The 15,866-nt window shown below is 50.0% G+C and overlaps 1 protein-coding gene across 2 annotated transcripts in view; it reads left to right on the top strand.

Moving 5' to 3' along the window:
• The window catches only part of Myh10 (myosin heavy chain 10), a 119,219-nt gene that overhangs the window by 92,870 nt on the left and 10,483 nt on the right, over positions 1 to 15,866 (top strand). For both annotated transcript variants that reach the window (XM_029546082.1, XM_021211456.1), the window contains exons 23-33: positions 1,249 to 1,386; positions 1,769 to 1,892; positions 2,932 to 3,103; positions 3,783 to 3,995; positions 7,426 to 7,570; positions 8,331 to 8,537; positions 10,821 to 10,925; positions 11,565 to 11,717; positions 12,097 to 12,345; positions 12,821 to 13,033; positions 14,152 to 14,364. In XM_029546082.1, the coding sequence (XP_029401942.1) occupies positions 1,249 to 1,386; positions 1,769 to 1,892; positions 2,932 to 3,103; positions 3,783 to 3,995; positions 7,426 to 7,570; positions 8,331 to 8,537; positions 10,821 to 10,925; positions 11,565 to 11,717; positions 12,097 to 12,345; positions 12,821 to 13,033; positions 14,152 to 14,364 (1,932 nt within the window). The remainder of the gene's footprint in view (positions 1 to 1,248; positions 1,387 to 1,768; positions 1,893 to 2,931; positions 3,104 to 3,782; positions 3,996 to 7,425; positions 7,571 to 8,330; positions 8,538 to 10,820; positions 10,926 to 11,564; positions 11,718 to 12,096; positions 12,346 to 12,820; positions 13,034 to 14,151; positions 14,365 to 15,866) is intronic.

Raw genomic sequence — 15,866 nt, forward strand, 5'->3', positions numbered from 1 at the left:
TTAGCAAAACCCAGGCAGCAAGGAGACGGCCTGACCTAGAGATCAGAGGGGGCTTTTTTTTTTTTTTTTTTTTTTTTTATATCTTATATATACAAGTACACTCACTATCTTCAGACACACCAGAAGAGGGCATCAGATCCCATTACAGATGGTTGCGAGCCACCATGCGGTTGCTGGGAATTGAACTCAGGACCTCTGGAAGGACAGTCAGTGCTCCTAACCACTGAGCCATCTCCCCAGCCCCCAGAGGAGGCTTTAAAGGCCTCTCAGTCACCGCGGTCACTCTGATCCAGGCAAATGCATTTGTTAAAGTGCCTGTCATTTTTATTGGGAGATAAAAATCAAAGGAGGCTTTTCAGATAAATAGCATACTTGGGTTTGCTTTAGGATAAGCCACAGGAAAAAGGAAGAAGGTAGATGTCCCAGTGAAGGAGACAGGTCCTGAGGTGACCCGTTACATATACTTCAAGTGGCATGAGGGTCACTGTGCCCACGGAGATGTGCTTCGGTTTTTCTAATAGAGGTCACTTTACACCTCACAAGATTCTGACATTAACTAGAAGTAAAACCTTTGAGCTGCATTATCATGTGTTAACGTGTACAGCCACGCCCACTGTTACATGTTTAGCATCCTATAAACAATACAGGATGTGAATAAAGACAACCATGGCAGGGTAGGAGGTATCAGCACCTAGACTTGCGCTCAGTTCTGCCACACAGGCACACTTGCCCTGGACGAGCAGGCTTGATGTGGTGCCGCTGTCCCAGTTATTTCCTGGGTTGCTGATTGTTATCGCACAATGAGAATTTCAATTACATGTTATACCTCCTCACAAATGGACCAAAGCTCAACTGCCAAAGCCTTTTGCAGCATGCTCATAGTTTTGTGTATTGTTATGTGTTTGGCTTGGTAGGCCAGTGTTAACATAGCCCAGGCTGGCCTGCAGCTCACGGCCTCCCTTATGTCAGCCTGCTAGAGTTACAGCCACTGCTACCACCCCGCTCACTGTGTGATGTTGTTGTTGTTGTTGTTGCTCTGAGTCTCCCTGATGATTTCCTACAGTTGTATTTGAAAGCGTGTTTGCAGGGCTTGCCATGTTGGACTGACCCACTTTAAACCTAACCCTGTGAAGGTGCTCAGATCTGTCTCATGCTCGCAAATACAAGCCATTTTCCTTCTGTGCTCTTGCTGTGCAGCTGAAGCTGGTGGGGAAGCTGGAGACACTGACGTAGGCTTTTTCTCCCCAGGACCTAGAAGAACAACTGGATGAGGAGGAGGGGGCCCGGCAGAAGCTGCAGCTGGAGAAGGTGACGGCAGAGGCTAAAATCAAGAAGATGGAAGAGGAGGTTCTGCTTCTCGAGGACCAGAATTCCAAATTTATCAAAGTAAGACCTGTTCTGTATGTAGGGCACCGCCATCAGGATGCAGAAGGGAGCTGACACTCACTGAATGTGGCTCCATGCGAGGGAGAGAAAGTGCTGGAGAAAATTTCAGTTGCCTTTACTTTCTCTGTAAAGGAATTATAAAGACAGGCTCTACTTAGGCCAAATGTCCTACAGGCTTTTCCAGTCTGTTCCATCTACGCCACTTGCAGCGCATCTGGTGTTCGGGCTCTGAGCATAAGGCAGGCATCAGGCAGCCCCCAAGAGAGCACCTAGCTACCCTGGGAGAACACCCCCTAAGGCCCCAGTTACCCACTTTTTCTTACATCAGAGAGAATCCCAAACCCAAACTTCTGAAATAGATTTTTTTTTTTTTTATACTTAGGAGAAGAAACTCATGGAAGACCGAATTGCTGAGTGTTCCTCTCAGCTGGCTGAAGAGGAAGAAAAGGCAAAAAACTTGGCCAAAATCAGGAATAAGCAAGAAGTGATGATCTCGGACTTAGAAGGTTGGTGTCGGCCCGGAGACTTAGTGTTGTGCCTGAGTCAGAACGGTTGAGCCAGCCCGGTGACTGCTTAGATGGGGAGTTCTGTTAACTGAGACCCTCCCAGCTCGCGGGGCTTGGTGTCTGGTGGAATGGAATTGGATGGGTTCCTTTGTTAATGGTCATTCTGGGCATTGGATTCAAACCCTGAGGAAGTACCCTGGTGACACCTCACAAAGGGACTGGCCAATAGCAGAGCCTGGTGGGACAGAGGTAAAACTAGGGAGAGGCAGCGGCAGCAACTCTGGCTGTCATGATGTCACAATCAAGATTGCCAAAGACAGGACAGGAGCTGTGAGGTTGGATGGCCTGTCCTTGATCCTGCTGTCTGTACAGGCCCTGCAGAGGCACGCCCACCACTTCCTTAAGCACATTTTTACAATGGGAAGCATGGACTTGTGTAGTTAAAAATACCTGGGGTTGGAAGGACTTTTTGGTGCTTTGTTTGTTGGGTTGTTTGTTTGTTTGTTTGTTTGTTTTTGGTAGATGTAGATAAAAGATGGACCATCAGCATAAACTTATTTTCATCAACTTCCTTGGGTAGCTCTGGGTCCTCTGCTAAAGACATGCCCATGAAGGGATCTTGTCAAAGAGTTCAGGGCTCATGGGTCATGAGCAAATCACAGGGACAGAAATGGTACCGGCCTTTATTAGGGCAAACATGTGGTCTCTGCTCCTCTGTCCACTCTCCCCTGTCTTAGGGCGAGGGGGCTAGCCTAGGGTTATCTTCTTTCCCAGTTCTGGGCATAGGGATGGTGTGATACAGCACCAGATCATCTTGGCTCTTAGCAGGATGAACTCAATATCCAAAAGCAGGGACAGCTTTAGACAATACCACATTTCTCCTTCAAATCCTATCCATATCCTCATCCTCTTGCCGCCATTCCATCCTGGTGGCTCTCAGATGACCAAGCATCAACTCGGGGTTATCAGAGCCGTGACCACATCCACTTACTGTGTGCTCTGCAGTGTGGTGAAGGGCTGCTTCTGTCTTGCCTTTCAGAACGCTTGAAGAAGGAAGAGAAAACTCGACAGGAACTAGAAAAGGCCAAACGGAAGCTGGATGGGGAAACAACCGATCTGCAGGACCAGATCGCTGAGCTGCAGGCACAGGTCGATGAGCTCAAAGTCCAGTTGACCAAGAAGGAGGAGGAGCTTCAGGGGGCGCTGGCCAGGTCTGCAGTAGGGGAGGCAGCTGGATGGGCAGGCCTATGGTCCTGCATGGTGGCCTGTGTCTGGAGCATAGGAAATCCCCAAGGAACAAGATACAGTTTCTTTGACGTTGGTTGTGACATACATTCATGAAAAACCCAGCAGCACCAAGTAGTGTGAGAGTACTGAAGACTCACAAGATTGTCAATGTTGCCGGGTGTGGTGGCGCACGCCTTTAATCCCAGCACTTGGGAGGCAGAGGCAGGTGAATTTCTGAGTTCAAGGCCAGCCTGGTCTACAGAGTGAGTTCCAGGACAGCCAGGGCTACACAGAGAAACCCTGTCTCAAAAAAATAAAAAATAAAAAAGATTGTCAATGTTTACACTTACAAATAATTGTCATATCTCAAAATCCTGGAAGGCTCACACCAGAGAGCAAGCCACTTTACTGTACCAGATGTTTCAGCTGGTGGCAGCACCCATTCAGCAGTGTTCTGACCAGAACATTTCACTGCCTAGGACATTTTAAAGGAGAGAAACACTCTCACTTTGACTCGCAGAGCTAGTTTGGGGCCTTCCAAGGTCATTTGCCTGGGAACCTCCTGCACCCAACAGGCCCCAGGGAAGGAAGTGGTGTTGTCAGGCAGGAGATAGCGCGTCCACGCCCTGTCCTCAGTGTCTTTGTGCCTGGATCTTTTGACAGAGGAGATGATGAGACGCTGCACAAGAATAATGCACTTAAAGTTGCACGGGAGCTGCAGGCTCAAATCGCAGAGCTCCAGGAAGACTTTGAGTCTGAAAAGGCTTCAAGGAACAAGGCTGAGAAACAAAAACGGGACTTGAGTGAGGAGCTGGAAGCTCTGAAGACCGAGTTGGAGGACACCCTAGACACCACGGCAGCTCAGCAGGAGCTCCGGTGAGTGGGGGGGCTCTGCCGTGCTGGGCTTTTCATCCCATTCCATACTGGATACCATTCCAATCGATAGCCTGCTTCCTCCTGGAAGGATGATGGCAGGACTACTGGTGATGAAGTAAGTAGCTATGGTTAGTGACTAGCCACACAGGAGACTGAGATGTGAAACATGGTAGAACCCAAAGTCAGGAGGGGACAAGAGGCAGGATCAGAGGGAAAGACTGGGTAAACATAGAAAGAAGCCATGGGGCAACCAGCACCTACAGGCAGTACAGTAGCCGTGAACGCTGAAGGGATGCAGAGGAGGAGGAGGGTACAAACAGGGTCGAAGCCCAGAGAGACAGCTCAGATAAAGAGTGCTTGCTGTGTATGCAGTAGGCCCTGGGTTCAACCCCAACACTGTAAAAAAGAAAAGAGAGTGAGCACAGGCCTCAGGCATGGGTCTGTGCTACATAGTATACTACCCAACAGCTAGGCAGGGGCTGTCCCCACAAGCACAGGTAGACACAGCATGAAAAGGTTCATCGGTAGGAACCTTTAGCTATCAGCTCGTAGAAAGTCACAGCTCACAAACTAGGCAGGGCCACTGGCAATGTAGATGTCATCTGTGAGGCCACGGGGACACCTTTCACCTTGCTGACCTTGCCTCCTGCTGGCACTGCTCCCTCCATGTGAATGTGAATCCAGATAGAAGCGAGCCCTCACTGTCTAGGCTAGTGACTGAGCTTGTTATACAAGTGTACACACACACACACACACACACACACACACACACACACACACACACACGCCTGTCAGACACTCTAGGGTATGGAAGATGGGCGAGCACCATTGCCCCAGTGGGAGAGAGGCTACACTGTCAGACTAAAGTAGACAGACAGGATCATTTTTGGATTCGGGAATTAGGAGAGAATTAGGTATGGTACTGAGTACCCACAAGGGAGGTTAGTATGCCAAAAGCCAATGCACCTCCCCCACCCCACCCCCAAGCTTTCCAAGCAGGTCAGGTTGTGACATGGATCTACTCATTGACCAGGAAGCAGGCCCTGGGGAGAATGACAGATCTGTGTCTAGATAGCAGCTGGCTGCAGAGAACAGCGAGCCCAGGGCAGACCCACGTTTCCAGAGCAGTCAGTAAAGGCATGAGCAGCCAGCACAGCGCACCCCCAGGGTTTGGGCCACAAATGCGCGTTAGCAAAGTTGCTACTTTATGCAGATCTAACTAAATTTGCAGTAGTATCCACTCTCAAGAGGTCTTTTGTATTTTTATATTTTTAATGAGGGTTGTGGTGTGTGCCCACGTGTGCAGATGCCTGAAGAACTCAGATCCCCTGACGCTGGAGTTACAGGAGGTCAGGAGGAGGCCACGCTGCTCCCTGCAACTGGACTGACGGGCAGTTGTGAGCCACCTGAGGGGGTGCTGGGAACCAAACCCAGGAATCCAAAAGAGCAGACCAGACTCTTAACTTCTGAGTGGATTTCTAGCTCCTCAGACGGACCTTGGACCACAATACTCTTTCTTCCCGCTCAAACTCTTGCAGAGATAAAGCTATGCTAAGTGTGGCCGCTCAGGCCTGTAATTTCAAGTACCTGGGTGACTGAGACAGAAGGGCTGCCACAAGTTTGAAGCCAGCCTGGGCTACAGAGAAATTCTGTGTTAACAATGTGAAATGGCCTGTACACGTTTACCAAAACCAAGCTTGTTCTTGGTGGTGGCACACGCAAGACATGGCTTTGGTTTTCCTGAAACCTGGGTGTGTGCACCCGTTAGAGTGCTCGCCCGACCCTACCTTGTCCCCTAGTTTTTCCTTGATTGTGTGAATTGTGGTCATCCCCTGTGACTTTGGGATTCAGGTAGAGACCAGGAACAAACTGAAAAGACAATGTGCTGGCAGCAGGGGACTGGCTGCCAGCTCTGTTGAAGTAATGTTGATGAATTACTGGCCAAGGACAGGCGACCAAGTGTGTGAGGCAGCAGCTTGTGGCTGAAGTGGACTTCTGTGATCCTTCAGTCTAGACTCCATCTAGCCACAAAGCTGGCAGCTGCAGCAACCCCTTCATGGCCATGACCTCTGCCCTCTCTCTCGGCTGAGAAGAGGGAGAGAACTGTGTCATGGGTTTCACATCTGTGTTGGGCGTAAGCTAAAGTTCTTATTCTAAGTACTGCCATTTTGTTTTCAGACTCCATTTTAGTCACAGGGTGAAACTAAGTTCTAGATCCAGCCCTAAGGGACCTGGGTACTCCCCAGCAGCTGAACAGCTTCTGTTATTTACCTTCTCTCCCAGAATATGAAGACTCCCTTTCTCACCCTCTGCTCCCCAAAGCATGAGGACTTGATCTCTAAGTCTCTGTCATCTGCATTGACCTGGTGTTTTGAGTTGTGTTGGACGTAGGCCCCCTAAATATCTAAAAGCAGACATCGAGTCTTCCAGATATGCCCTTCAGGGTGACTGTGGAGCTTGTGACAATCCAGACATGCTAATGTAGGTCTTTGCATGAGTGGGGTTCACCTTACTGGTTTCAGTGGGCAAGGAGGTGGTAGTCAGAGGGCCTACCACAGGCAAGAGCTCCATCATGAAGCTACATCACCACCTCTGGTTTCCATCTGTGTCAAGCTGTGAGCTTGAACCTGATGCTCAGGTTGACAGATCCAAAGCCTGGCTTATCACATGTGGGAGCTGAATTTGCTTCTGGTTAGTAAAATAACTGGGTTGTTCATGTTGCCCCTATATGTCATAGATAGTTATAAAATACTAGAGAGCCACACAGGGGTGTTTGGTACTAGTGATCTTCATGACGTGGGTGCAGTTATGGTAGTCCCTCAACTTCATTCTGAGCATTCACATCCTGTGATTTTTGTATCTGCTGTGCCCAGTACCAGGCCCCGACACCAAGACCTTTTCTAGAGTGATATGACCCATCAAACCCTGCCTTATCTTCCATCTCCCAAGCTCCATCAGGAAAGAGCTGAAGGACAGACAGACATTAGGTATCTGTAACTGCTTCACAGGGATGACAAGAAAGAGGCTTGCTTAAGGTGTGGAGCACCTTTGGGGCTACAAGCCTTGTGGGACCTACCTCAGGGAGTTGGCTAGACCTAGGAAGCTTGGCCTCATGTGTTAAGCAGACTGCATACAAGGCCTAGATGACCTTATGGCTGTCACAGCGACTCCTGGCTGTAGGTCAGTGTATGGTTGTCACAGCAACTCCTGGCTGTAGGTCAGTGTGGAGGGCATGTCCCACTGCTTCTAGAAGGATGTCTGATGCCACGGTGATGATCATGCCCACTTACTGGAAATAGCATGGCAGTGTTTGTCAAAAAACTCCCTGTAAGGTTTACTAAGCACGAACAGCACATAAAATGAGTTTTAATTTCATTGCTTAGCCAATTCTGATCTTCATGCTTTAAAAAAAAAAAAAAAATGTCTCTAGCACAAAACGTGAGCAGGAAGTGGCAGAGCTGAAGAAGGCCCTCGAGGATGAAACAAAGAACCACGAAGCTCAGATCCAGGACATGAGACAGAGGCATGCCACGGCGCTGGAGGAGCTTTCAGAGCAACTGGAACAGGCAAAAAGGGTGAGGAGGACCCTGCCTCATGCCATGTCCCCAAGAGCACTGTGTGCCCTTCCACACCTCACTCCCCACCCTCACTGCACCCTTCTCAGTCTCCTGCCCTCCCACGAGGGCTGCCTTGCTCCTCCCTCCCCACAGACTTCCTTGCCTTCCTGCCTTTTTTTTTTTTTTTTTTTTTTTTTTTTGCCTGTCCCCCACCCCTTCTTTTTTCTGCTTAGCTACAGGCCACCCTTCCCTGTACAGGGTGACGGTGTCAGCACGTTAGGGTCAGTCTCTGCTGTTTAGTACTCTGAGAGTCCCATGTAACCTCTCATTGTCATTTAAAGGATAAGGTAACTGAGGCTCAGCACATAAGCTTAGGTCACCCAGCTAGTAAGTGGAAAGACAGAGTAAAGCCAAGTTCCGTAGCCTCATCTCTAACCTCAGCTCGGAGAAACCCAACCCCTGTTCCAAACTCAGTAAGTTTGGAAAATGTTTCTAACAACTTGCTACCGAAGGCACATAGTTTCTTCCCTCTGCCCTATATGGACAAGGACAATAACACGGTCCTATGGGTTCTCAGTTCATAGTTAGTGCTCCAACAACTCACGAGGTGTTACACCCAGAACCCTGGCAACGCAGCACAGTGGCTGTGTTCAGGCATTCCTCCAGCACGTGATGCTGTAGGCTCACTGTGTGCCCACAGAATTCTGCAGACAAAAGCAGTGCTTATATGGAGTGTTGGGAGACAGCCACTAAGGAATTCCTCCCTCCCCTCTCCTAGTTCAAAGCCAACCTGGAGAAGAACAAACAGGGCCTGGAGACAGACAACAAGGAGCTGGCGTGTGAGGTGAAGGTGCTGCAGCAGGTGAAGGCAGAGTCCGAGCACAAGAGGAAGAAGCTGGATGCCCAGGTCCAGGAGCTCCACGCCAAGGTGTCAGAGGGTGACAGGCTCAGGGTAGAGCTGGCCGAGAAAGCAAACAAGCTACAGGTATGGGCTCTGTGCCACGTGTTCCGTTGCATACCTGGAAAGTGTTGTCCCGATTAAATATGGCAGCTCGAGAGTGTGTGTGTGTGTGTGTGTGTGTGTGTGTGTGTGTGTGTGTGTGTGTGTGTGTGTGTAAGATGATAAACTTAAGGTAAATAGTCCCTTTAAAGAGTAAGACCCATGAGTTTAACCTGACCAGTGTTGCTGCGACTGGGACTTTGGCTGTGGCTGAGTGCGTCTCACCTTCTCCTGAATCCAGGAAACACAAGAGCACTCAAGAGACTGGCTATGCACAGAAGTGTTTAAAGGATTTTACTGGCACAGGTTCTTTTTCCTAGTTTGGTTGTCATGTAAACCATTAAATACCCTGGGACCCCCAAAATCGGTGTCTTTCTCATTTTTCCTTGAAATGAAGGTGCACATGGGCTCAGCTTTAAAGCTGCTCACTGTAGGATGTGGGCAACAGCACAGGATCAGAGACTCCGTCAGTGTCTGGTAACAGACTCCGGTGCAGCCCGTAAAGTGACTTCCCAGAGGAGTCTTTGTGCTGCTGCCCCGCTGCACAAAGGACAGAAGCTGGCTGTCACTGAGGTTTGAGGTCGCCCCGGGCTCCGGTGGTTTGCTCTAGTGAAGGGACACAGGACAGGGAAGGAGGCTGGAGCTAGCCGACTCTGTGGCCAGCTGGCGAACCTGCAGCCCAGTCCCACAGCAGGTACCCAGTTTCTCCAGCAGGGTGGGGACAGTGTGTCAAGTGTCACCCTTCAGGGATCCTGTCAGACACTCAGTAAAGTAGACTGGTGCTGAGAGGTGGGTCCTGTAGGCCCTCTGCCTGGAAGGACAGCAGGTGCTCAGCACAGGCCACCTGATATGCCCAGATAGTCTAGGCACAGTGGACCTAGGGAAATCCAACTTTCTGAATCAGGGAAAACAGCCTCTGGCCTGCTGTGTACAGATATCCCTGTTTGCCTATGTATGGGTATCTCACAGATCTTGGAAGGTGTTCCTGAAAGGAACATAAAGTCACCTTATGACTAAGGTGAGCGACATCAGTGGTTTCCCAGGAAGGACTGGGCTCCTGTGAACATAGCCACTTCCCTCCATTGCATCCTCACACAGCTCCACAGGCTGGGCTAGGAGGCTGCGGGTCATAGGAGCTAAAGGCCTCCTCTCTGGCTCTCTTCATATCTCAGGTAGAAGAGGTGGTCCCTCTTAACACCAGAGATCTTCCCCAATACCCTCCACCAAGAGCAGGGAAAGATGAGCTCTCTGAAGGATGCTGCTACGAAAGTCTTGTTAGGCGTACAATGTGTCTTCCATTTAGGTGTAATAATAGCCAGGAGGCAAGGAGGACAAGCTACCCTGCTGCTCCTCCACTCCGTATGCACAGCACTCACAAAAAGGCTTTAAAATAAAATAAAGACTTCCCCCTTTCAGAAAATTGTTTTGAGTGTGCATGTGTGAGTGTGTGCATGTTTTGAGACAGTTTGTCTGTGTAGCCGCGGCTGTCCTAGAACTTGCTCTTAGACGAGGAGGACCTCTCACAGAGATCCGCCTGCCTCTGCCACTGCCTCCCTAGTACTAGGACTAAAGGTGCTCCACCACTGCATATTCTTTTGAGTCTTGTCCACATGTATATCTGTGCATCACCTGTATGCCTGATGCTCACCAAGGTCAGAGGGTACAAGTCCCAAGGACTGGCGTTACCATTATGAGCTACCATGTGGGAGCTGGGAACTCTTCCAGAAGTGCAGCCAGTGCTCTTACAGTCTGAGCCATCTCTCCAGCCCTTTTTGGAGACATCTTTCATTGAGGAGGACGTGGGGGAAGTATCACACTGAATATAGGCCTGCTCCTAAGAGCTGGAAACGTGCTGGCTGGTTATTAGCATGCATATTTCCTTCTGAGCCCCTTAAATGTCGAGTTCTGTAAGAATGTAAATTCCATGTGTGCCTAGTGTAAATTAACATGGAAGAAAGCACCTGCTGGCCCAAACTGGCCCTTCATGTCCTCCAGCTGAAGTGGTTTTATTTTGTCTTTTCGTGACCAAAGTAAAATACAAAGAGGATCCCAGGGCCCAAGCACGCCCTGCCCTTTCAACCAGAGGCCGTGGGGAGGTGGCTGCGGAGCGGGTCTTCGCTCCACCCTGGGTGGTAAGCATTATTCCCTGCATTTGCTAGTTAAAATTCTCACACATGTGACCCTCACGCGATGTTCTGTGTTCTCTGTGAGCTGTGATGATAGATCTTTTTCTTGCTATGGAACTGAATTTCATCCTTACCTCTGCAGAATGAGCTGGATAATGTCTCAACCCTGCTGGAAGAAGCCGAGAAGAAAGGTATTAAGTTTGCTAAGGATGCAGCTGGTCTCGAGTCTCAACTACAGGACACACAGGTACCGGGGAAGCAGGGATGGAGGGAGGGTGGGTACCAGACTTAGAAACAACAGAACTTTCGGCCAGCTGAGGATGGGAATAAAAGCAAACTCTGTCACATATGTGCCTAGAGCATGTTGTCACATATGTGCCCAGAGTGTGTGCTGAGTGCATCTCCGTGAGGAAGGAACCAATGAGAAGGTGTTTCTACATTTGTGGTGAGGGGCTTAAAATATGGGGGTAGAAGTCTTGGCTAGACACAGTAATTAAGTTACTAGGGACAAGTTACGCATCCAGGGCTGACCCTAAGTGGCCTGGTCAGCAAGACTATAGGAGGCAAAAGCCATGCGTCACCTTGAAAAGTGCTTGCATTATAAGCAGCAAGGACATGGTTGCACACAGATTTCAGGGAAGTCAGTCAAGCTAAAAATAGGAAGGAAAAATGATCAAGGGGTGGCTGAGACTTATCCTATAGAGAGAGGCCTGCCGAGAGCTGGGACTGAGGCAGGGGAGTGCCGAGGAAGAGACTGCTGCAGCTTTCTTTTTATGACCTAACTGTGGAGAGAGACTGACTTCCGTTTGGATCTGTTGTTCTTCTGGTGGGATGGAGCCCCCACGTCTGCTGCAGGTAACCTAGACACACACTCTTAACCACGCAGGAGCTCCTTCAGGAGGAGACTCGGCAGAAACTGAACCTGAGCAGTCGGATCCGGCAGCTGGAGGAGGAGAAGAACAGCCTTCAGGAGCAGCAGGAGGAGGAGGAGGAGGCCAGGAAGAACCTGGAGAAGCAGGTGTTGGCCCTGCAGTCCCAGGTGTGTGTCGTTTGGGGAGCAGCAGTACCCTAGATGCGTGTGGGGACAGTGCAGCCTGGCCACAGGGACTCTGTCTCTGCATGTGGGACAGCTAATTAGGTTGAACTAAATTAAGCTCGTTACATGTTTTTTTTTCCTTTGGCCCAGTCAAACCCTGATATCCTCTTCCTAACTTGACAACCTCATGGACAGAGGCGTGGCTTCGTGGGCTGCCAGTGTGGCTGCCAGTTTACAGCTTAGCTAAGGGTTCCTTCCACCCCAGGGCTTGTGTTAAAATCATCCCATGCTGGTTTATAATATTGGAAACAAGCGTTTATTCTTGAAATGCAAACATCAGATGAGCTGTTATCTGACCCTTGCCTCCTTACCCCAAACCCAGCTGGCTGACACCAAGAAGAAAGTGGACGATGACCTGGGAACAATTGAGAGTTTGGAGGAAGCCAAAAAGAAGCTGCTCAAGGATGTGGAGGCACTGAGCCAGCGGCTAGAGGAGAAGGTCCTGGCGTATGACAAGCTGGAGAAGACCAAGAACCGGCTGCAACAGGAACTGGATGACCTGACAGTGGATCTGGACCACCAGCGCCAGATCGTCTCCAACTTGGAGAAGAAACAGAAGAAGTTCGACCAGGTGAGGGGTTGCCTGGTGTCCCCAGCACTTAGGCTCCACATCCTGACAAGGTGAACCTTGGTTTCGGATTTGATTTAAGACAACCTTTTCTTATTTAAATGCAATACATATTTATACAGTGTTCAGAACACATAAAAAGAAAGTGTGGGGACGCCCATGAGTCCTGCACAGGGTTCTTAGGACAAGCACTGTCTCAGGCTTGACAATGTCTCATTTGGGAACATGTGTATCTGTATAATGATGCTGTGGACAGGACCTAAGTGTCAACCTAAAATTCATGTTTCACATAAGCCTGTACTTACAGCCTGTACAACATTTTGTGTTTTGACTGTGACCCATCCTATAAGGGCAGGTTGGAATTTTCCCATTGTGGCACTGTTGGCTCTCGGAGAGCCTTGGGGACATATGGACGGTCAGCCTGTGGTGTTCTTAGGCTCGGTGAGTGGTGTTTTCACTGTGCTCTGCTCTCACACAGCTGTTGGCAGAAGAGAAGGGCATCTCTGCCCGCTATGCAGAAGAGCGGGACCGGGCTGAAGCCGAGGCCAGAGAGAAAGAAACCAAAGCACTCTCCCTGGCGCGGGCCCTTGAGGAGGCCTTGGAAGCAAAGGAGGAATTCGAGAGGCAGAACAAGCAGCTTCGAGCAGACATGGAAGACCTGATGAGCTCTAAAGACGACGTGGGGAAGAACGTAAGTCACCTGTAGTTGCAAGGGACAGAAAGGGCCTGGGACACGGGCCCAGAGCAGAGCCAACTCGAGCCCTGTCCCGGAGGCAAATAGGGGCCGATCTGTTCTCATTCATCTGGGACAAGATACATGTAGAAATCTGCAGGTATGTCCGTGTGCTGTGCACATGCCCAATGCCCTTGAGGACAGAAGAGGGCATTTCCAGAGTCCCCATGCTAGTTCTTCATCCTGCACCCTCCCTCAGTATCTGACCAGCAGAGAGCTTAAGAGTAAATTCGCGCCTGCGACTCAAAGATGGCGTCCCCTGGCTCTTCTCCTGGCTTGCACTATTTGGGGTTTCGAGACAGGGTTTCTCTGTGTAACAGCCCTGGCTGTCCTGGAACTCACTTTGTAGACCAGCCAGCGCTGGCCTTGAACTCACAGAGCCCACCAGCCTCTGCATGACCGTGCCCTGCTTCTCCTGTTGTTACCACATGCACTTTGTAGCCAAGCCCTGTTTTGTTGGCTTTGAGAAGTGTGGAAACCTGCATGGATGGAAGCCATCTGACCATATCATAGGTGATGGAAGAAGGCCTTCTGCATACATGGCCAAGAAGAGCATAGCCAGGGTAGTTCCAACCATGTGAAAGTGACAAGAAGATGGTAGTGGTTCTGTAGTCATTTTCTCCAGTCACCAAACACTACTTAGCAAATGGACCTTCTTAAGTTCTGCAGCTTGCCCCTGCCCAGCTAACGCACTCGTGAGCCCCACATGTGCAGCAGCACATAGGTCTGCTTCAGGAGGTCAGGCGGGTTAGCTGGGACAGGAGGTGGAGATCTCAGTACACTGCCAGGCTCAGAGGGCTCATCTTGGAGACTGTTCAGAGAAAGGCCAGACCTCGTGGCCAGGCCCTGCTTTACAGGCTGCCTCCGTCGCAGACTGCTCCCGAGCCTCCCATTGTGAGCGACCTCTTCTGAGGCTCACACAGCAGGCGCTGTGACCGTGCTTTAGCGTCAGAGTTCTGTCACATGCGCGGGGTGATTAAAACACGTGTGACCACAGAACTGCGAGGTTAGGTCACATCTCTGATCCAAAGAACAGCAGCCTCTGCTCACCAGCCCTGACGCTTCCTGTGCCTTAGGTCCACGAGCTTGAGAAATCCAAGCGAGCCTTGGAGCAGCAGGTGGAGGAGATGCGGACGCAGCTGGAGGAGCTGGAGGACGAGCTGCAGGCCACTGAGGATGCCAAGCTCCGCCTGGAAGTCAACATGCAGGCCATGAAGGCCCAGTTCGAGAGGGACCTGCAAACCCGAGATGAGCAGAATGAAGAGAAGAAGCGGCTGCTGCTTAAGCAGGTGGGTGGAGGGAGGCTCGGCCTTGCCCTGGGAAGCACTAGCTGGAGGACAGGCTGAGTCTGGCAGGAAGTGGTTTAGATATTCTCTCTCCAACGTCACTGCTGCTTAGCTGCCTTAGCCAGGCTGTCCGTCAAAGGGGAGCCATCGGAGCACTCAGGGTGTGAGAATAGGGGGGACACTGCAGATGCCCATGACTCAGATGTCATGGCCTCCTTACGTCACCCACCCTTAAAGGGCTCCTTAGGAGAGAAAGAAAAGGGTTGATAGTTAATTTTGTGAGTGTGTGTGGTTGGTTGGTTGGTTTCTCTATGTACTCAAACTCAGCATTTAATTCCAAGTACCTGGCTTATATTTAATTTTTTAAACTTAAAAAGAATCTTATGATTGGTCTGGAGAGATGGCTCAGTGGTTCAGAGCACTGGCTGCTCTTTCCGAGGTCGTGAGTCAGTTTCCAGCCCACATGGTGGCTCACAACCATCTCTAATGGGATCTGATGCCCTCTTCTGGCCTTCAGCTAGGCATGCATATCATATTAAAGATAGATAGAACACTCATTAAATAAATAAATAGATCTTAAAGAATTTTATGGTTGATGTTTCTGAGGTGTGTGTGTGTGTGTATACTTTGAAAATGATTTTGGATACTTTGAGTGTCCCTTGGAGTTCATGGAAACAAGTCTTGATTTATATTTAATTTTATTTTACCACTTTTGTTTCATTAACATTAACCTGATTCATCCTTTATTTTTGACTAACATGCCAAACTTAGTGAGTTAAAGCCACATTTCTGGCATCCCCGTTTCTGTGGAATGGCCTGGGTTGGGCTGGAGGAGCTGACCCATGCGCTCACCCCCCAGCATGGACAGGAACCTCAGCACTTGTTAGCAGCCTGGCTGAAGGCTACTCGCATGCCCCGTGGAGGCAACCTTCCCAAGAGCAAAAGGCCCAGGAAAGCCAGCGAGAACTGTACCTTTAAGTTCATCCTTTTCATCCTGTTCTCTAGAAGTGAGTCCCCAAGTCCAGCCTACACACAGGACCTCTTCAAGGACAATTGTCCAAAAATTGGTAGATGTATTTAAAGCATACTGAAGAACCTCAGGGCACTTTCCATACCTAAAGAGCCTCCTTGCCCCAAGCGCAGCAGAGCCAGATCTGCAGCATAGTCAGGTTCGGAGAATCTCTCACCATGGCGGAAGCAGCTGTCCTGTCCCTTCCCCCTCCTGGTCGTCTGCAGGAGCAGGTGCAACAGACCCTCCCTAGGCTTCTTGGTGTCACTCAGAGCACCTCCCTTCCCACTCTGCCAGTTCATGACAAGTGCTCTATCTGCTCAGAGCCCCCACTACAAGATCACCTAGGGCACCTACATACACGGGAGCTTTTCCTGGATAAATAGAAATGCGGGACAGACCAGCAAGCTTACAGCACAGCTCCCAGTCTGGACAGTTTTAGTTCATTGTTAGTGTAGGCATTAGGGTTGGATTGAAATGATAAAGATCTCTCTCT

The sequence above is a fragment of the Mus pahari genome, chromosome 14 (genome assembly GCF_900095145.1).
Source record: "Mus pahari chromosome 14, PAHARI_EIJ_v1.1, whole genome shotgun sequence".
In the NCBI taxonomy this organism is placed as follows: Eukaryota; Metazoa; Chordata; class Mammalia; order Rodentia; family Muridae; genus Mus; species Mus pahari.